This window comes from Uloborus diversus, chromosome 3 (assembly GCF_026930045.1).
Source record: "Uloborus diversus isolate 005 chromosome 3, Udiv.v.3.1, whole genome shotgun sequence".
Lineage (NCBI taxonomy): Eukaryota > Metazoa > Arthropoda > Arachnida > Araneae > Uloboridae > Uloborus > Uloborus diversus.
In genome coordinates, this window is record NC_072733.1 from 197552632 (window position 1) to 197574444 (window position 21813).

At 30.3% G+C, this 21813-nt stretch overlaps 1 protein-coding gene across 1 annotated transcript in view; it reads left to right on the forward strand.

The window, feature by feature from the left end:
• The window catches only part of LOC129219368 (rho GTPase-activating protein 190-like), a 205203-nt gene that overhangs the window by 124002 nt on the left and 59388 nt on the right, over positions 1-21813 (forward strand). Inside the window, 3 exon segments of the mRNA XM_054853744.1 lie at positions 551-722; positions 8653-8861; positions 13985-14479. Of these exon segments, the coding sequence (XP_054709719.1) occupies positions 551-722; positions 8653-8861; positions 13985-14479 (876 nt within the window).

Genomic DNA, 21813 nt, shown 5'->3' on the forward strand with positions numbered 1-21813 from the left:
AATTTGAGATGAGGTGTGAGCTTGTAGATTTTGTTGTGCAATTGTAAAATTACTACATGCTGTTAAGACATTTCGATAATAATTATACTTTCTAGAAAATCGTCTGTCAAGGTATGACGGGTGAAAATTGCTTCTACATTTGAACAAAGCAATTGCCTGTTTAGTGATATTTCAATACTTGAAATTTAACCTTAACTCCAGTGAATTAACCCTAAACTCCAGTAGATAGCATTCACTGTTGACCACTTTTTCGTTTCTTCATTCTCCTAAAATTAGTTTTACCAGTAAAACAATTAAGTTACCGGATCCGGTTCAGCCTTGTCAAAATGTTTGACGATATGTGACATATGTGACATGCATTTCCCTACTTGTCAAACAGTTCACAAAAATATTATCAAATTATCATGCTGTGGCAATTGTTGGTGACATCAGGGGCATTACTCGATCAGTGAATTTGCAATTATGTATATGAGGGTTATATATATTATACCTGTAGTTATACTGTGTAATATTGAGTCATTAAGAAAAAAATTTTTTAATATATTTCCAGCTGCATTCTACACTCCTTTTTTCAAAGAAGTTTGGGAACGAAAGCCTCAGATTGAAAAAGCTTTCAGCTTAGAAGATTCTGATTATTCAATCGGTAGTCGGACACCTGTGCCACCTCCTGTGCCTTCAAGACAGGAGTCGTATCACTTACGAAGTGGTTCATTAGAAGATGGGTAAGTATTTAACTTGTATTTTCCCCTGTTTATTCTAGGTTTCAGTTCTAATTTCATATTCATTCAATTTTAAAATTTGAGATATAGACAGCCACAGAGACGGGCATAAATGCAAATGAATGTTTTCCAGACTGAGAAAATGTATAACAGAGTTCATTTGGGCCTTAAAAAAGGCAGGGTGTTTAAACTTATGAAGAAAAAACGTGCAATATAAAAAAACAATGTCTTTCAAAAATGGCACATTTTATGAAAAGGTCATGTTTTAAAAACTGGCATTGAGTTTACTACAGGGTCAGTATTCAGGGAAGAATGGTAAAAATTCCAATGAAATTTCTCAGATCCCCTTCCTTGAAAATGTTTTAAGCATGAAATTCCCACCGAAAGTTTTGTGAAACTTCCGGGTCATTCTTCAAAAAGTGTAACTTTTCTGTCACATGGCCTTATATTGTAAAAACTTTAAGGAACAATTTATTTAACAATGCTTTTTAATTTCATCAAAAATATATCTAGTTAAACTCGCCAACAATTTTATAGTAATAGCTTTTATTTTAATATATTTTTGGTTCACAACATAGGAATTCTCACCTCCATAGCATGTCACACACCTGGTGTGACCATTTATGTTGCTTAATAACTTGTTTAATTAAAAGTATATACTTATTTATTGTTCCTTTCACAAGTGTTTCAAATACTAATTGTTTAAGTATATATGCAGTGATCTCTGCTTATATGCAACCTCTGTTTTATGCGTTTTTTTTCACTTATACGCGTTTTTATCACGCACGAGGCCAGCAATATAGGAAAACAATGTTAACTCTTTTTCATTTATATGCGAAAACTAAAATGCACCCTTCACTTTGTGGGATAAAATTTTTTAAAGTTTTAATTATATCGCCTATTTGCTCTTTGCTTATTGAAAAATTTGTATCCTTGTTCTGTCTCTTGGAATGCATTCACATGCCTATATTCCACTGTTTGGATTCTTCCAAGAATATGTTTTTTTTTTGCACAAGTGTGCAATTGGGGGTGGAATTAGTCTTGTGATTGATATCGAAAGGGGAGAACATGTTACATATGAAAAGGTTAACGTTACTAAAAGTCGATGTCAAGCGGTAGGCATTGATGTTAGCCTATCGATGATCTTTTGCATCCTCTTAGACTATAGCTCTAATCACGCAACACTTTTTAGGTTTTGGAGAATTCGATTCCTTTGTACAGTGTATAAAAAATGACAAAAGTACAACTTAAAATTTTATATATTTTTATTAAATTACATGGAAATTATATGTGCGTAGTTATTCTTTAGTATTAGTAGTACAGTCGAGTTCTGACTTAAGCGAGGGATGCGTTCCAAGACCCCTCGCGTTAGTCGAAATTTTGCGTTGTGGAAAAGGGTGTGTAAAAACTTTTATAAACCTACCCATTATTTTAGACACTTGTAAACACCCCCTCAACTATTAAGAACCATTTCTTAACTGTACATTACTGTTTCTTACATAAAAACTAAATGTTTACTTATATTTTAAAAAAAAATGTTTCATTCGAAACCAAATACTGCTACAAAGCACAAAATCAATGATCAATGGAAAAGAAAGACATAAAATAAACCAGAATACGGTGCATACAGTAGACCCAGTAATGATATTTATAACTTAAAAAAGTGAAGATGATAATGATTGATGCTGCATAATCGAACCGTTATTCTAGTAAATTTTTAAGCAGTTGCTTCACTAATTCTTTTATAACGTTTCCCTCTATGGCCACACCCCTCTTCCTGGTTTCTTTAATTCACAATACAAGAGCAGCTTCCATTTTCATAAATTTTTGCATTTTACTAAGATATTTCTCGATAAACTTTACGGGTTTCCTTTTGTTGACTTTTAACTGTATGTATGGTATATGGACTATTTGTCGTGCTACTTTCCACCCATTTTTTAGTTGAGATTCAGCTTTTGAAGAAGCTGTAGCATTGAGAAACTTTAGCTTTCCTATAATTGTCAAAAACTTTCTCTTTTTCTTTCTCTATTCACAAACTTTAGATGAAACAGAACTATTAGGTGTCATTATATTTCATCAACTTTCTCATTTAGAATGAAAAAAATAAATGGAAAATAAGGAGCAGTTATTTGTATAAGCGATGTTCAGACTAGTGCAGTGTGAGAACTTCCGCTCTCAGTGATGCGAAAGGGATGAAGGTCTATTCACAAAAAAAAAAATACATATATTGTAGCCAATACTTACGTACAACGATTCCCCACCGAAAATTTTTGTGTTGCGGGTGAAGAATTCGCGTTAGGCCTAAAGTTCTTTACTGGTGAAAATATCACATTATAGCCATTTCGCGTAAGTCGGATTGCGTTGTAGCGAGAGGTGACTGTATACTATAAGTATTACTACATCTAATAGTAACTTACTGCATTTATTCTTATTTTTGGGTTATTCACTTATGTGCGAAAATTTCAGTCCCCTTTGGTCTTGTATTAGTGAGAGGTCACTGTAATTGTTTAATATTGTGTTTTAGTAGGATAAGGAATCATGTCATACAATAAATTCTCACTTCCGTTACCTAAACACAAAACGCCATTTCTCATTAACACGCAGCAGTAATGACACCATGTTTTATTTTCCATGATTTATTTTCAGCCATAAAGAAGTTGTGAGATTTTTGTCAAAAAAACAGGAAGATTTTGTTTGAAACATTGTGTGGTTATTGTGAACTCTCACCTCCATGAACTTGAATTTCAGGGATATAAATTAATGTAAAAAAAGAAGTGAACATGTTTGCATATGTTTAGTATGTGCAGATTGTAGCAACAGAGAAAAAAATATTTCCCTGAAAAATGTATCCATTAGGCCTATCGTATATATTTGCTAATAAATTGACCCCCTACTTTTAGGAGAAAAATCGGGAAAAATTGAAAACAAGTCAAATCCCTACTTTTGGAACAAAACAGGAGTGTTTTTTTTTCCGCTAATTTTGAATTCAAACGTTATAAAAAGAAGGAAAATTAAATGTAATGAGCATTTGTTTGTTATAAAAAGTTGGATTTTAATTCTTTTGCTCCAAACAGGTTCTTTTTTGCGATCACCACTTTTGTAAAATGTTCGATTTCGCTGTTATGGTTTTTTTTAAATTGTTGCTTTTATCTTGATTTTATACTAATAAAATTTTACGCTGCATCCCTAAAATCATAGCAGATTGTTTACTTCTTTAACGTGTTTCTTTAAGTGTTTTTCTTTTCTAAGAAAACATCAGGGAAAATTTTTGGAAGTTTGGCCCGCTTATAAGTTGGCCCCCTAACTTTAAACCTCATTTTTTGTAATAAATTTCTCTACTTATATTGGTCATTCCATACAGAGTCAACGGATGAGTGCGCTCGACCTAATTTTGTGTAGATAGTCTATAAATCGAGTTAATTTATAGACTATCTACACACAAATTTTCAATACACACAAACATATGCTCTGTACATTAACCTATCTAAATTGCCTTAAACATATGCAAAAACATATGTACAAAATTTAAATTTTGAAAAGTGCGTTTTTTATTTCTTGTTTGAGTGTAGTTTTGAAAAAATGAACTCACCTAGTAGTCACCTAGTAAGATGAAATGGTGACTCAAGTATATGGCATTTTGGAATGCTTTACCAAGGCACATTCATAATTTGATACTTTGAAAATGTACTAGGAGCAAGACAATGACAGGGGTTCTAAATTTAGTGATCAATACAAGCTATGTAATAACTTTTTTGACAATAATAGGCATTTTCTTTTGTTAGTCTTTTTAGTAACACACTATTTTTCATACCTATTGCTAGGGGACAATAATTTTACAGTGATAATATTTTAATACGGTGGCATAAAGCAGTGATTAAATGTTGTATTGGGAATTTTATTTGCAGAGTAAAACATTTCTTGCAGCATTTTATCAGCTAGTTTAATATACTGAATGCTCACAAGGATACATGCAATGTTTAGTAGCAAAAATGCAGAAGGTATACATTTCTGTAGGAATTAAAATATGACTTCTAGTAGTTCTTTGCAAGCTAGTCTTAGTAGTATCAATTCTTTTTACGGTTCTTCTGATTCTGTTACAACGTCCATTACCGTGTGATATTGCATAGAAATGCCATTCAGCTCTCAAGTTGACATCTGTTTCGCGATTACATAAATTAAGAAAGTTCTTTCTATTTTTGTTGTGTATTTGAGTAAAGTATTTCAGTATGCCACATGTTGTGTCACCACCAGAACTATAGTACTACTGTGTAAGTTTATTTTCTTAAAATTACACTAAAGCAAGAAATGAAAAACGCACCTTTTTTTCCCCTTTCAACTATGTAGATAATACTTTTGCACGTGTTTAGGCAAGTTAAATAAGTTTATGTACAGAGCGTATGTTTGTATGTATTGAAAATTTGTGTGTGTAGATAGTCTATAAATTAACTACTTAAGCTGTCAATCATGTATGAACTACTCATTTATGTCCAAATATTTCTAAGTTATCAAATTAAAATAATTATTTTTATACTTAAAATATCTTTTTCCAGTATAATATATTACATATATAATTAAGAAAGTGCAATAAAGTTTTCACATGTTTTATATATGTTTTAGAGTGTAAATTAACTTGAAAAATTGCTCAATTTCAAAGACCTGTATCTTTTTTAAAAACCAAATACACAAAACAATATATATAACATGTATAGTACTTGAATGGAATATTCAATTGGCCAAGAAATTTTATTTTTAATTCCATCCCCTTTTGGTTTACAAGGGTCTAAAAATGTCATTTTCCTCAATTTTCTGATCTTTGAGGGGCTGTAATTTATAAAGGGTAAACAAACACACAATTACAGCTATATTTTCTCATTAGTGTGACTCCAGTGATTAGTTTTTGCCAAATTTCAATTTGTGTTTTTATCCCCTTAGCGAGTTATGACCCTTTGAAATGAGTAAAAATTTTGCATTTTACCTTGAACTTTGGCCTGTTGCCATTATTTTAAATATTAATTTACAGCTACATAACTCAGTGTGTGAGACTATTATCTAATGTACTTTAACATCAAAATGTAAAGGTCTAAAAGTCCCATTTTTGACTATGAAAATGACTTTTGATGACCTCTAAAAAATCAAGGGTCAAGGTTAGAGAAAAAATAAAAGTGGTTTTAAACATCATTCATATGCATCTTTTTGGGATATGAGTTTCAAAAGAATTAAAAATGGTCGAGCGCACTCATCCGTTGAATCTGTATGGAATGACCCATATACGAGTAGAAATGATATATTAATGGAAATTCCTCACCTCTGTCAGACCTTATCAATGCTATTATTTCTGAGGTGAAAATAAATGATGGAGAGGAAATACAGCAATATTAGGCATCCTTCCACAACTATAAATTTCCAGTATATTTTCAAATTTACTAAATACAATTTTTTAATGCACATTTGAACTAAAAGGCTAACTAAAAATTAAGCCGCCATTTATTTAAGAGAGCTAAATATTAGATTCCTACTAATCATTAAAATAGCTCATTGTTTGCACAATTAACAAAATTACTGTTTTGTTATTAAATTGGCCTCAATTTTTTAACATTAAAGTTTTTTTTTTTCTCAGTGAACAAGGCATTTTTCTATTATTTTTATTTTTGAGTAAAATAATTGAAACTTAGCTGATCCATTGTTTATAGTTACTTCTAGTGGGTAATACTTTCGTGTAAGAATCAGGGTTGGCCGAATCGGACCCAATTGGGTTGGACCCAATGGGTTTTTTTGAAAAAACCCATTTAAAAAAACCCATTATTTAGCCCACTTTTGGATTTTTTAAAATTTTGTGAGAAGTTTTAAAAAAAAATAATTAATTTAAATACTTTTACAATTTAAACTTCTTTTTTATTTGTTCTTCACCACAGACAATGAACACAAAAAATGAATTTTGAGCTTTAATAGTATTTCTTAACTCTTAACGGCATTAAAAATATACTTCAAAGATTTTAAATAAATGTATTTAACTTTTTTCTTTAACTGGTCATTAAATAACTCAACTTATCTTGATCAAGTCCTGTCACGTCTGATTTTCTCAATTTTTGTAGATTGTATAGAGGAAACCAATCTAGTTAAAAGGCTTTCATGTAAATTATTTTCTGCTAACCAACACGTCACAAATCTCGAATAAACACAAGGTAATTTTTTTAGAAATAAACAGATTTTTCAAACGGTCTACAGAAAACAGAACAGGTACAGTATTTTCATTATTTTACAAAAAAGTTTAATATTTCTTACCCTGTACACAGAAATAGAAAAACAGGCAATATAAAATTCAAAGAAATGTCTTGATTAAGCTGGAATTCAGCAAAAAGGGATTTAAACGACTTGAGGTTCTACAGTAGTTTTGCATAACAAAATGAAATACTATAAAGTAAAATGCAAAAAAAAAAAAAAAAAAGTAGTAATTAAAAACGAACAATAGATTTTATCACTCGAGAAGTAACTTTGCCTTAACTGTTCGTAATAATGAAAATTAAAAAAAATCTGAAACTTTAACATTCTTGGGTTTTTTCGTCTTTTATACTTTTCTTCAGAAAACTCTGAATTTTAACTAGTTTTCCAGCTTTTTACCTGAAGATAATTTTTACACTTTGTCCATATACTTATGCTACAATATGCTACAAGTACCCCACATTTTCCCTAAAAAAAAGACAAAAAAAACCACATTTCTTTTAAAAAAACCCAACTTTAGTTGGGTTTTTTTGGGTTTTATTTTAAAAAACCCAAAAAAACCCTGGGTCCATGGGCTTTTTTAAAAAAACCCAGGTTTTTGCCAACCCTGGTAAGAATGAAAAAAAACAAAAGGTTTCGATGTTGAAAAATATTTGCATTCAAAAGTTAAATTTTCTGGAGAATGACTCACAAATGTTAAAGTTAATGATTTCTCTGAAATGTCATTTTTTAAGCTTTATTTAAGATGGAAAAAAAAGGGGGGATTTTTAAACTAAGGAACATTTACATGAGATGGATTAGGAGCAACAGTTAAGAATTTGAATATTGTTGTTGAAGAAATGTGTCACATTGACCTAAACTTGTCCTAAGCTTGTAAATATGGAAATACACTAAAAGCTTTATGAGCAAATAATATTGCTTTTTGCAATGCAAATGCTGCTTTTTTTATTTGCAAAACATTGATCTCTTTTAAACAATGCTAGGAAAGGAGTCTGCTCTCCATTTGAAATATGGATTGTATAGTATGATTGCATGTGAATATGTGTGTGCAATAAAATTGACTGTTGTCCAAGAAAAAAGAAGTGAATTTTTCCAATTCAGTTAAATATCTTAATAATTATGCCTGCAAGAGATTCATGATGCTCATTAGGGATAATTTTGTGAGCTATAATGATTATAATTATCATTTTCAACCCAGATATGTATAAAGCTAATTAGCAACTCCAGTATGACTGAGTAAAATTAATAAGCATCTAAAAAATAACTTAATGTTGAAAGTTAACCTGCATTAAAAGCTAACTGCTGTTCAAAGCAGCATGACAAAAAAATTACGCTGAAAATTTTATAGTTGACTTATATTGACATGCTTTGCATTAGAGTGTCTCATTATAAAGGAATTCAACATTCACTGGTCGAAAAGCAAAAAATAAAATAAAAATGTTTGAAGTAGCATGAACACCTCTATTAAAATTGTTATTATCATGGTACTTATTTGCACTACTAAAGTTTTTAACAAAATATCAAAATCATCTTCCTAGATTTCAAACTAGACAAATGAATATGTTTTCTTAATTGTAGAACTGAGATACCTTGAAATAGTTGCTTGCTCTAAAATATATTTATGTATTTAATAATTTCCATGTTTTTGGTTGATCGTTTTTAATGCATTTGTGAAATGTGTTGCTGTATGAAAAGTGCTCTTTCTCATTTTTAGTGGAGACTCTGAAGGTTTATATGAGCAGCTTCCTGTAGAAAGTGGCCATGGGCCTGATGATGGATCAGTGTCACCCTCTCGTTTTATTGATGGCTTACCGTTAAGTCCTAGTGATGATAGTGATTTATATGCCAGTGTCTTCAATCAGGAAAATGGGGAGCATTTGGTTAAACCTAGCCAAATAAAGAATAGGAGAAGCTTACAAGCTGGTATGTTTATATATTTACGTTTATTGCCAAAACATATTTGTTGACTTTATGTTTAGCTGTACAACTATCATTTTTCTGCAAGATATTAATATTCTTTCGTGTTTTGCTCAGTAATTAATGTTTATGATGTGTTCTTAATTTAGTAGGGTGAGGGAGAAGGTAGTGTACTTCGTGATTTTCCCATTTTATTTTTCAGATATATTTTGAAATAAACTTGTATGAACTAAATGTAATTATGAATATTCACACTAAACGAAATAAGCATTACAGTTATTACAGAAACAAGCGTTACATTTACAGTACAGAATGAATTTCTTTATGCATTATTGAAATTATGGTAAGGGGGGGGGGGCTAACTAAAATACTGTCCGAGTATCAAAAACATTTTTAACATTTGTAGCTTTGATTCACCTTTTAAAAATTCTAAACAAAATTATTTTTTTTTGTTTTATTTTGAATTTTTGATACTGTGTTTCTTAAGAGATGCTAATGAATAGGTTCTTTTGTAGATGCTTAATTTTAAACCCCTACTTTATTATGAACATTCAAGATTTTATGAATAGTTTTTAGTGATAAAAATATATATAATTGAAGCGGTGTTAATTTTAACTCGTCTACTGTCTGAAATTATTTTTTTGTGACTAGTTGGACATGAATAATATACTTGGATTAGCACAAAAGATAATGAAATGTGTAATAATATTGAAAATTACGTACATGAATAATTTAAAATACTATTCTGACAAAGCAAACTAAAAATATTCAGTATTTTAATGTGTGTTGCTTAAATAATAAGTTAGAAATAATTTGAATTCAATTGCTTACAGTAATGCTGTTGCATAAGTACAATTAATTCAGTTCAAAATTGTTGTTTTCAGTGCAACTTCCCTGCAAATACATATATTGCATATAGTATCATGTTTTAGTGTTTTTCCAATTTTATGAACATTCGATTTTACAACATTTTTTTGTAATCTCAGAGAATAAATAAAATACAGCATTAACATAATAGTGGAGTCTTGACTTTTGCGAGGGACGGGTTCCAACACCTCTTATATAAGTCAAAATCTGGCATTGTGAAAAAGAGTACATACAACATTTTGATAAACATGCATTCTTATTTTAGACACTAGTAAACAACCCACAAACTGCCTTATGCCATTCCTTAACTATATATTACTGTTTTCTACACCAAGAACTGAATTTATACTGTATTTTGCAAGAAAATATCATTTACCATAAAGTAATGTTATTACGCACAAAGTCCACGATCAATAGGAGAGAGAGAGACCTAAAAGTGCAATACTATATGTGCAGTATGTAATAATGATAATAATGAAATACCGCACTGTAACACTACTGAACAGTAGATAGAGTAAGAATATATTATCTAAAATAAATGAAGATGATTATGATTGATGCTGTGCAGCTGTTCGAATTGTTATCTGTGTTCCCCTGCATATTGTGGATTATAACCTATTAAGTTTTAAGAAACTTAATCTTCCACATCTGTAGATGAAGCAGTGAAACTAGATGCCATTATTTTAAATTCAATTTTTCATTTAGAATGAGGAAAAAATATGAATGGAAAATATGGAGTGACTTTATACACACTAAAAATGGAGGTTTAAATGTATGGACATTCTGCATGCTAACTGGATGAAAATCCATTCGCAAAACCAATGTTTAGTAGCTTACAAAAAAACCTATACTGAAGCCCCATGCTTTGCTTCATTAGAATCTTGGGTTATGGGCGAGGATTTTGTGTTAACTCTGAGGTATGTTACTAATGAAAAACATGCTTTATATCCATTTCGTGCAAGTTGAACTCTTTTGTAGTTCGAGTCCGCTGTATTTGCACAAGGTGTCTGCTTTTAAGTCCTTATAAGCAATGAAATTAGTCATGAAAAAAGGCCTAAAATTATTTGCAGATAAAAGCAGTAATGATTACTCAGTAATTCAGAAAAAAAGAGGAAATTTCAGAACTGAAAATTAATGCAAGTTTTATTTTTCAGGATGTTCTTGATTTTTTGACAATTTATTTTTTACAAATTTTATGTTGCATACATTTAAATGAGAAAATTGGAAGTATTTTTAATGTCCACAATTTAATTTAAGCATTAAATTGAACATCACAAGCCATTGATTTCTTCAAAGAACTTTAGCTGTATTTTTTTGTACAGTGAAGGAAAATCTTTGGAATGAGGAGTGATTATTTCAGTGTTACAAGTAAATACGTAACAACTTGTTGTGGCATCTAGATGCTGCAGTTTGCCCTTGTTAAGCATCATCTTTCTTGAATAGCCATAACAGCTGGATGCAGTGTACTTTCTTAGATGGTAGACACTGGTAGCTTAATTTAAATTTAGCACACCAATGAGGGTGAAGCTAGTAAAAAGTTGTTTGGTGTTTGCTTGCAGTTCTGCTGTAAGTCTGGCTGTTTGCATTTACTTTGAATTGATAATTTGAGTATTGTTTTGCTCTACATGCAGAGTAATGAATGAGCCTAGCTCATCCTAGAGCCTGTTGTTGGTTGTCACTTTTCTATTTGTATTTATTTGCTGTGTATAGTTTTCCAATATTAGAATGTTAGAAACTATAATTCCAAAATATGTATGTTTTCAATCATTTGAGATTGAAATTGATGTATACATTTTTTTTTTTTTTTGCTAGTTTTTTGGAATTAAGCAAATCTTACTTAACTAGTAGCATTTGTTTTATAAATTGATTGCATTGTACTATATCTAGTTTCCATAAATGAATCCTTAAAGTCTTGGTCCGCTCGTCATTTTATTAATTCTTAATTAAGTAGCTAATTTTTGCATCAATTTCTTCGCTCTGTTATTCATAGTATAGAAAATAGTATTTATTTTTCAAAATCCCTTACCTGTGAGACATTATTGTGTTGTTTTAAAATGTGAATTGAGGTTTTTGATCTCTAAAAAATGACAAATTGAGTAATTGCTATTTTTGCTGTTTTTCAAGTTGGATGCTGCTAAAAAACAAATTAAATAATTTCCCACTTGATATCCCTATACAGTTGCAGTCTTAACTCACTTCTCTAACTTATACTAGTGTTGCTCGTAATTTATGGCAACAATTTTTTTCCCCCTTCAAAAATTATTTTGGTGTGTCCTGACAGTTTTGATTTCATTCTTTCAAGACAAAATGTACAAAAATATCGAATAGAAAATGAAACAGGACAAGAGCTTAATCCAACTACACAAATGTGTGTATTTAATACAAATATTTTAAGCACATTTTAATCAGATAAAACTTGCTCAAAAATGTATTTAATACCTAAGTCATTGATTGACTTTTTGTGATTTGTAAATAAAAATGTGATGGAAAAAATCATCAGTTTTTATAATTATAATGTTATTATGAATTTAATGTATGTAACATAAAAAAAGCTAATACATCTTTGCAAGTGTTCTAGTTTTAACACGGTGATAACACAACCTGGAAAACGGGGAATTCTCAAGGAAATTTTAATTTCTGGAAAAAATCAGGGAATTATCAGAGGATCTTAAAATTTTCTCCTAATATCAGGGAAAATTAGCATTTGCAGTCGCCAAATTAGCTAATCTTTGTAGTTTTCTTCTCTAAAAGTTTCTCTCATTGAGCAAAATGAGAGATATATCATTTTTTCCAAACAAAACCTGTTAAAGAAAAATCAAAATTGGGAAAATAGCATTTTATTTTTGTATGGTCTGCTCTGTATTGTCAAATTTTAATCAATTAGTAAGTTGTGTGAGAAACCAATAGCAAACATAGAAGTATTGCTACTCAGTTTCTGAATGAAAAGTCATTACAATGCAGTACAAAACTAGCAAAAAAAGAAAAAAAAAATACTGGCACGTCTTTCTGGGTTACAAAGGTGTAAGTTTAATGTGTGAAGAAGGGAGTTTATGGATAAAACACACCAGACCACTTCTAACATAGTTGCCCTTGAATGTTTTTTATCCATTACTTCCCCTTTTTGCTTTGATAAAAATGTTCTTTGTAATCCAGAAACACATCTGCAAATTTTGTGCTACATTAATGTTGTTATCATTTCCATCTGTGTTAAGTCACAATTGTAAAATCAGGCAAATTTGGAAGCTCAATCAGGGAATTACCAGGGAACTTTATTTCCCAAGTTTTATTTCTCTCATATTTTAGCTTCTTATTTAAAAAATGCTTTGTTGAGTTTGAACTTCTATCTGCTTCGTTTTAAACACTTTTTTTAATATAAACTAAATTACGTTTTTTGTAGTGCACATATTTTATTAGCAGTATACATTCAGCTGGCCAAGATCTTACTTTGCTCAAACCAATTATTGCTGATAAATGTACCAAGTTCTTCAGTTGGACATCACGTGAAATATTTCTTTTTTGGTTGAAATTTTAATCTAGCAATGAAAACTACAAAATAACGTTTTTGAAAGTTGCATGTGTCAAATTAAATTGTGTGCATCAATCATGATAAGAAAACTTTCAATAAAGTAATAGATTCAATTTGCACCTTGCTTTTTATTGCCTGGAATAGCATCTGCCAAATTCACTTGAATGGGGCTTATTTTTAGGTTAAATGAAAATGACACATTTGCAACTACTCACCAAAATTCTATTCTGCTATCTATAATGCCAAAAATTTCAATAGATCATATTTACAACATTCATATTTTAAACCTTTTTTGTCTTTACCCTAACGTTACATGTTAGAGACAACTAGCTTCAGAATTAAAGTGTTTCTGCTGATATTCAGAATTATAAATGTCAAAAATCTGCCTGTCATGAATGAGTTAAATGTGTTTCTTGTAAATATTGTTTGGTCAATGCATGTCTAATTTGAAAAATACAAAATGTACCAATTTTTTTACATCAATTTATCTCTTCATAAGTCATGTGTTGTAAATTTTCTATTTTATCATGGTTATAAGGTGCAATTAATAGTGGCTACAATTTATAGGTATATTTGTATAATTTAGTTTTTTTACTTTATGTAATGTTAAGTGTAGAATTTGGTGTAATTTTTCTAACTATACTTTTTTTTTTCTATAAATAATTGCATGCTGGCTTATTTTGGTAATACTGCTGTAAAACTTTTCTATTCTGCTTTACTTACATTTTTCTTGCAGAGCTATATCGGCAGTCTTTTCCAAGTACAGAATCTTTGGATCGTTCAGTATCAATGAAATCCCGTGACAACAATGGTCCTCCTCCACCTTTGCCCCCCTCTCGTCATGACAGAGACCCACATTCTGGCATTGATCTTGCATACCCTCCTCCAACGCTTGGCACTTTTACTGGCAATGCTTCTCCTCCGCCTTCATACCACAGTCCAGTGCATTATTCTCCTCGACTCCCTCCACACCCACTCCCTTTACCCTCATCTTTATATGCTACTGGTCGAAGACGACCTCCTGCTCCTGATAGAGCTTTGCCTTTCCCTCCATATGAACTGAAAAAATCAAACAGTTTGAAATCTTGTGGCATAGGAATGCCATCAACTCCATCTGCTCAGAGTCTTAGTCACCCAGATTCTGGTCAAGGATCAAGAATTCCAGATGACTTAGATGCATCTGACAGCATTACTGATGATGATGATGACACTATTTCATCTGGGCTAAGTGGTGATTACTAGTATTTCTTTAACTTTTTATAACAACAAGACATTGTTATGCTTGCTAATTGCATGATTGCTTTAAAATTCTGACACTAAAGCATGGGGTTTTTTTTTCCCAATCTTTCAGCTCTTTTGATCCTTTTACTGTTTCAATATTTACTATATTTTTCGAAGTTTCTTTAATTTTTATTTTTCTACTTTGAATTTCTTAATAACTTATTTAACTTTAAACTGTCAAAGATGTTCATGCATGCTCCCCCTCCCGCAGTTTTTTTTAGCATGTATGTGTTTGATCAGCAAATAAACCTTCATAGGAATGTTTAAAATGTTTAAATATATTTGCTCTTATTATAAGTCTTGGAGTACAGCTCTGTCATGTTCTTATAATTGCTAAGGAAATTCAGTATAAATGATTTTTGTAATTACATTGTAATTTTCTCAAGAAATAGTGTGAAGGCTGTGAGTACTTTTGTTTTGATTTGAGTGCCTACTTTACAAAATATTAAAATTGCTGAATATTGTTTATATAACCTGGTAAAATATTTGCTGATTAGCAGTTTTGAACATGAGTCTGTGCTGTACTCTGACAGTTTAATACCTATTATTATTCATTATTATATTGTTTTATTAGTGCAGTTTTTTAATTGTACACATTTAATTTTTGTTAAGTTTACTAAAATAAAACTAGTGTAGACACTTTAATAAAGTGTGTTGAACTTGTTTTGAAATTCGTTCTGCTTTTAATATGTTGAGCAACAATATTTTGGTTGTATCTTTTTTAAAGTTTTCTTTTAAATTTGGTGTTATTAAGTTTTCTCTGATCATATTTTAAGTTACTTGGACTTAAATCTGGTTCTACACAACAGCATTTGTAACTATCAAATTTGTGTCCTCAACATTTACATCACTTTTAATCTTATTTATATTTTTTTCCCTTAAGCAAATTCAATCTTAAAGCAATGTAGACATTAGTTACATATGTTACTTTAAAACATTTACCAGTGGAGTATTTGCTTTGTTTTTCAATCATACTCTGAACAAAATTAGTTAGATAGGATTTCTAAAGACTAGCTTTTGTAAATTGTCTCTAAATGTAATTGGTAGACTTTTTTTTGTTAAAGTAGTAGTGTCCTAGGAAAAAGTTTTCTCTTCCTTTCCAATTTGTATTGTGCTACCATACAGGATATGGTGCCTCCTACCCGCCGCCGCCAGAACCTGCACCACCAGACTTACCCCCTTCACGAATGAAGAAGGGATCTTTAACTGCTGGTCACCACACTTCTCGTACAAGCTTGGATGAGGGTACTCTACCCAGTCTTTTATCATTCCTTTATTTTCTTTTCTCTTTCTTTTAAACGTATTCTGTTAAAATTGATGTTTGAATGCAGAATTCAGAAATGCATGTTTTTGAAATGCTTTAGAAGTATTTATTGATATGTTAGTATATATTTTTTAACTTCTTATTTTGTTATTATTAACACTTATGATTAGTCAAATTTTGCTTGTTTTCCTTCACTTTGAACTTTATATATTTTTCTTTTCTGCTTGCATGTATCATTGGTGTACTTTTCGATTTTTTCATGTCTTTATTTGCAGTTTCTACAGTCATGTTTAATTTGAAATTGTTATTGTGATTTTGTAGTAATAAATATAAATTATCCATTAGAGGGTTGTAAAGCGCTCATGTATTTTTCTTCTTAGATATACTTAAAAATAGAGGGAAAATATTTTACTTTTGTTTTTAGAGCCAAAACTCGCATACATTATCCGTGAGCACTTTGACTATATTTACGATGTATCAATATTGAAATTTACGGAAATCCAATCATTGCACATTAATATTTTAATCCTGCTTGATTTCTGAGAAAATAGCTGTGTATAAATAGAAATACTAGAGAAGCTTGCATGAATTCCTTTTCTGGCACAGTGGTTTTTTTTTTTTTTGGTTTCTTTTTCTTTTTTGAAGATTTAAGTTTTTTCCCATCCTAATTTTTTAAGCTTTTTTATAATATTATTATAGTTGTGTGCTGTCGTGATTGACCTGTATGCCTTTTTCTTCTTCTTCTGGTTTTATCTTAGTGTCATCTGTTTACCTAATGGCTGGAAAAATAAGTTTTTCTGTGGAAAGTGAGTAATGATGCATTCTTGCATGTTTCCATTTCATTTGCATCCAGTTTATTCATGAAGGGAACATTGCTTTGCATCTCAATGTTTTGCACGTTGATATGCATGTTAACTTTCCATTTTGTTTTTCTCATCTCTAATTTTTTTAGGGCTAGTTTTATTTCTTTCATAGCAGTACATAAGGGTTAGATGTATTCCAGCTTTAATATTAACAATTAAATCACAAATCCTTGTTTTCACGATATTTTTAAAATTGAATTTCTGTAGTTGCGCATTTTTTCTCAAATTGGTCTAAACATATAACTTCAAAATGTATGAGTATAGTTTTATTACTCATAAAATACTTGTAATTGAGTATAACATTGTCTTTTGAACAAGCATAATATTTATGAAAATATTTTTTAGTTTTCAATTTTTTTCTTCAAAAATGCGGTTTGTTGATTTTTTAAGAAATATTTTTATGAAACTAATCGGTTTAGTTAATGTCTATTTTCTCTTATATAGTTATTTAGGTAATAAATTGAACGCTCTTGAATCACAAGTTTTCACTTTGAATTCTTTTTTTGGTCCCTTTAAAACTCGTATTTATTCTCTTGAAATTGATATGATTTTGAAGTTACATACCCCAATATGTTTTGCAGAAAATATCACTTTTTTAAGGTCTAGACCTGGGCTTCCCAAACTGAATTTTGAAAGAAAAAATTAAAATGCTAAGTGATATCTGACTAATGCTTTTGTATTTGAAAACTAGTTTTCTGTTGGAACTTGAAAATAATTAATTTTTGGGTTTAAAATTTCTTAACATTCAACTTGAAAGAACAAAAATAGTTATTGGCATGAAAGTAACAGTTAGCCTAACAATGGAGCCTTTATAGAACTGTTAGTTTGATGAAATATGTGAACACTTATGAACCATGGAATCTTTCTTTAAACTTTACTTATCAACATCTTGAGATACAATGCTATGAGATCATACATAGGTGGTCAAACTTTTTTCTGTTTTGAGAAAGCCTGACAGTCTGTTGTAATATGTGCAGGAAAGTTTAATAGACTAATCATAACTTCAGACCTGGGTTTAATTTCCATGGTAGCTCACATACCTCTACTCGGGCACTTCTTTTCAAATTTAGGTGAATTTTTCATGTGTGACAGAGTTCAAATAATTTATGTATGAAAATGAAATCTGAAGACTATAGGGCTCCTGCACATGTTTTCTCAGAAATTAAGCTCTGCTTCAGACTACAACTTGAAATAGACCTTCCAGGATACATATCCTAATTTTTGGCTTAATCTACAAAACAAGAAATTCCAATCACTCGTTGAAAAAGCAAATCATATTCTTACATTTGCTCCAATTTATCAGTGCAATTGCAAATCCTTATTTTCAACCTACGCAGCCACCGAAACGTAATACTCTATTTTTAATTTTAATCATTTTGTTACTTATTTATTTTTATCTTATTTCATTTTTGTATTCCAGAATTTCTAAATAAAGTTGTGCATTGTAAACTACCTACCTAGTACTTTTTGAATAGTAATGTTCTTCTCTCATTAGATATGGTTAATATCATTACATTTAATTAACTACAATTTACAACTATCTGTTCACTCTAATGACAGAGTTCTGCACTGAAAATTGGTCTCAGAAAGGAATCTACTGGCTATAAAGTTTGGGAAGCCCTAGTCTAGGCAATTAAAATATAATATTACTGCCTTTTTATGAAATGAATTTTTGAGTGAAAGATTGAATTGACCACTGCAATGCATTGTCCTTCTGTTACCAGGAGAAAATTTAAATTAATGTTGGGAAAAAAATGGTGTCATGATAAGCATCTGAGTTTTAAAAAGGGCAAAATGGTTATTTCTCAGTGTGACTTGTTTTGCATCTTTTGTACACCCTGAAGAATTCCATGTCCCAAAAATCCTACCCGTACCTTATTTTTATGTAAAAAAATTGCAAATGCATACCAAATGAAAAAAGTTGTACTTTTAATCCAGCCTGAGCACAAATCATGGAACCGATTGTAATAAATTATATTTTCGAAAATACTGCACATATTGTGATAAATGAAAAGAGAAATATGTTAAGCCCCCCCCCCCCAATAAAGTTGCACAAATATGCAATATCTGAGCACATTGTGCACAACATTTAATTTCAAATGCTCAATGGTGGAGCCTTTTGTTGCATGACTACATCTAATCTGTAATCCTGTTTGTTCCACTCATTTTAGAATATCAAACTGTCAAAGCTTCGTAATGAATTTCAAATGCATTCTTGAAGTTTTTGTGGTGTTTTTGACTTGTGTGGTAATGAACGATATCTTTGACATAACCCTCATAAAAGGAAATCATATGGCATGTGGAATGAAATTTTGTTACAGATTAGACGTTTGTCCTGTAACAAAAAGCTTACACATTGAACATTGGAACTATAAAACTTGGTATGTTTCTCTACATTCATGTATTACATATTTTATGTGCAGTAGTTTTGAAGATATAATTTTTTTAATTGAGTTTCATTTGTGCTCATCCTGTATATTAACTATTTAATTTTGTAGATTAAGTGTCTCAAGTGACACTGACTCATGTTTTCAGTTTGTCATAGCTAGGTTCTGTTTCATTTATTTCACTTTCAACTCGCAGACGGTCCTGCAGTTGTACTGTCAGAATTAACAGTTAGTTAACTGTAAAAAAATAATGAAAGTCAATGTAAAATTTTATCTCAAGAAGAAACACTATTCTTTTAATTAAAAAGTTGAGCTAAAAATGTAGATGCTGGAATCAACTTTTTAGGAACAGAAAATTTCTTACCATTTTTATTGAATGAAAAACAGGGTATGTTGAACTAATTAACAAAAAAATGGAAAAAAGGTTCTGAATTCCATACAATTACGTATGAAGAAAATTTTGCAAATTGCTCTTTTGAGATTCTCTTTTCTTGTATAGTTACTGTCTGTAACTAATGGTTAGGCAATCTTTTTTTGTCAGAATGTGTCAGTATTTATAATTATTATTATTTTATAATTTAAAAGGTTAAACTACAATTGGAAGTTATGGTTTTCTAATCCTGTTTTATTATTATTTTTTTTTGAAGTCTAAACTGTAAAAAAGCTTTTTGTCCCCCCATAAGTTGACTTTAATGAAACTGGTTTTCATATTAAATTGCGCAACTTTTGCACTCATTAATGAAGAGTTTTACCTTTTAGTATGTGTTGAAAATACTTACCCATTTTTGACCTTAGTTTTCCCGAAAGCATTTCATACAACTCTAATTTTCAGATTAATGATGCATAAAATAACACAGGAAACTCCCAATGATCCGCGGAATTGTGTGGCACCGTAACCTTGGAGAAGCAAACTTGCAGATAATCAGAAAATTTGGCAAAGACGATGTTAGTGTATGCATATAGTGCTAAAATTGTCAATAATGCATACATAAACAATAAAAGTTTATGTAAATGCTCAAAAAAGATTGTTCATTATTGCAAATAAATTGCACACATATGAGAGCAAATTGTGCTAGTAGATTAACTGCAACAGATCAATCTAGGTTACAGCAAACACGCAAAGAGGAGGAATTTTTACGAGACCATTCCGGTCACTCTTTTACGCGTGTAAGTGAAGTAATTAAAATCAGTAAGTAAGTTTAGTCTAAAAATCAGTAAATATTGATGATTTGTAGTGTTAATTTAAAAATCGGGCATAAACTAGTCGGGTTTCAAAAGGTTTAATGTCATCGGGGGAAAAAAGCAATAGGAATGCTGAAAAGGAATTTTATCTGAAAGTGTAAAAGGCCGCAGATAATTGACTTCACCAATAATTTTGAATTTACTATGCAACAAAATATATTTCTTAGTTTAAAATTAACATATTGCTGTAAAAGTACAACGTTAGTTCATTGTGGTGTAAGATTTTTTAATTTTAAAAAAGTTTAAATTATTTACTATCCATAAGCACATTACGTTACTAATTGGTTAGCATTTGCTCTTTTTTTAAAGGGATGGTAATACAGGGTGGCGACAGATCAGGGAGATCAGGAAACTTTATCACTCAGGGAAATATCGGGGAATTTCGAAAAAAATAACAAAAATTCAGGGAAAATTGATCAAATGAAGAAAAAAAAAATTTTTTCCATGTAAAATGAAGTATTAAAATTCCTTATGAATTTCCCCAATTGTTTGTTTTAAAAAAGTAAAATTAATGAGGTGCGATTATACAGTGCCGCATAATTGTGCATCTTTTTTCCTCAAGGTCAAAGTATTCAATCTTAGGATGAGCTTTCTAAGATTGCTTCTGTGTCTATAAAGTTGCTTATTTTACCTTGCCTGAATTTCCCTTCCAAGCATTCGAAGCTATGTAAAATAAACAACCCTACAGGCAAAGAGGAAGCCGTCACTAATGACTTTGCTCCCTTGCCTTTCTTTACTCAATGTCTTGAAGTAATTAGCATACTGTTATCACAATTTTAAGAAAAAATCTTTGTTTTTTAAATTAATGCTGAAAAAATCTTAAAAGTTATCAATTGACGTTTTTAATTTAATTGCAAAAATTGAATTTTGACTGAAAATCAATTTTTTTTTTTGCCATGGTATTATTCGCTGTCACTTCAGATTACACAAAGGAGTTTTTTTTCAGACTTTAAAACTCTTTTATTTTAAAACCATATACATTTTCAAATTAATAATTGTTTTTGAATTTCAATGTTGTTTGTTACTAAAAAGTAATCTAAGGGTTTTTTCGACAGCTAACGAAATCGTTTAAAATCGAGTTGTGTATATAAGTAAATATTTTTTAATAGTTAAAATGCTGTATTCATTCATTAAAACCTAAGTTCTTGGTTAGAGAATAGCTTATTATGACTGGTTGTTGAAAGATTTCAATTTGTTTTACATAAATATGTCTATTCTGCCGTGTATAAGTAAAGGGCGGTAACTGCACATTTTTCTTTCTTTTTTTTTTTTTGCATTTTTGTCATCTATTGTACATTATCTTTATTGTACATACTCGCTTATTTGGTTTCTGCTGAAAAAGAGGCACCAAAAAAAACATCTTATTCCAACATTTTCCTATTGTTAGTATTGAATCCATCACACATTTCTTCAAATATCTTGAAAACTAATTTCTGCAGCTACTGCCGTTTACCTGCACATGGCAGTATTATTTACGTAAGTAAAACTACATTACTTCTGTACTTTAACTATCACTTGTTATTCTTGC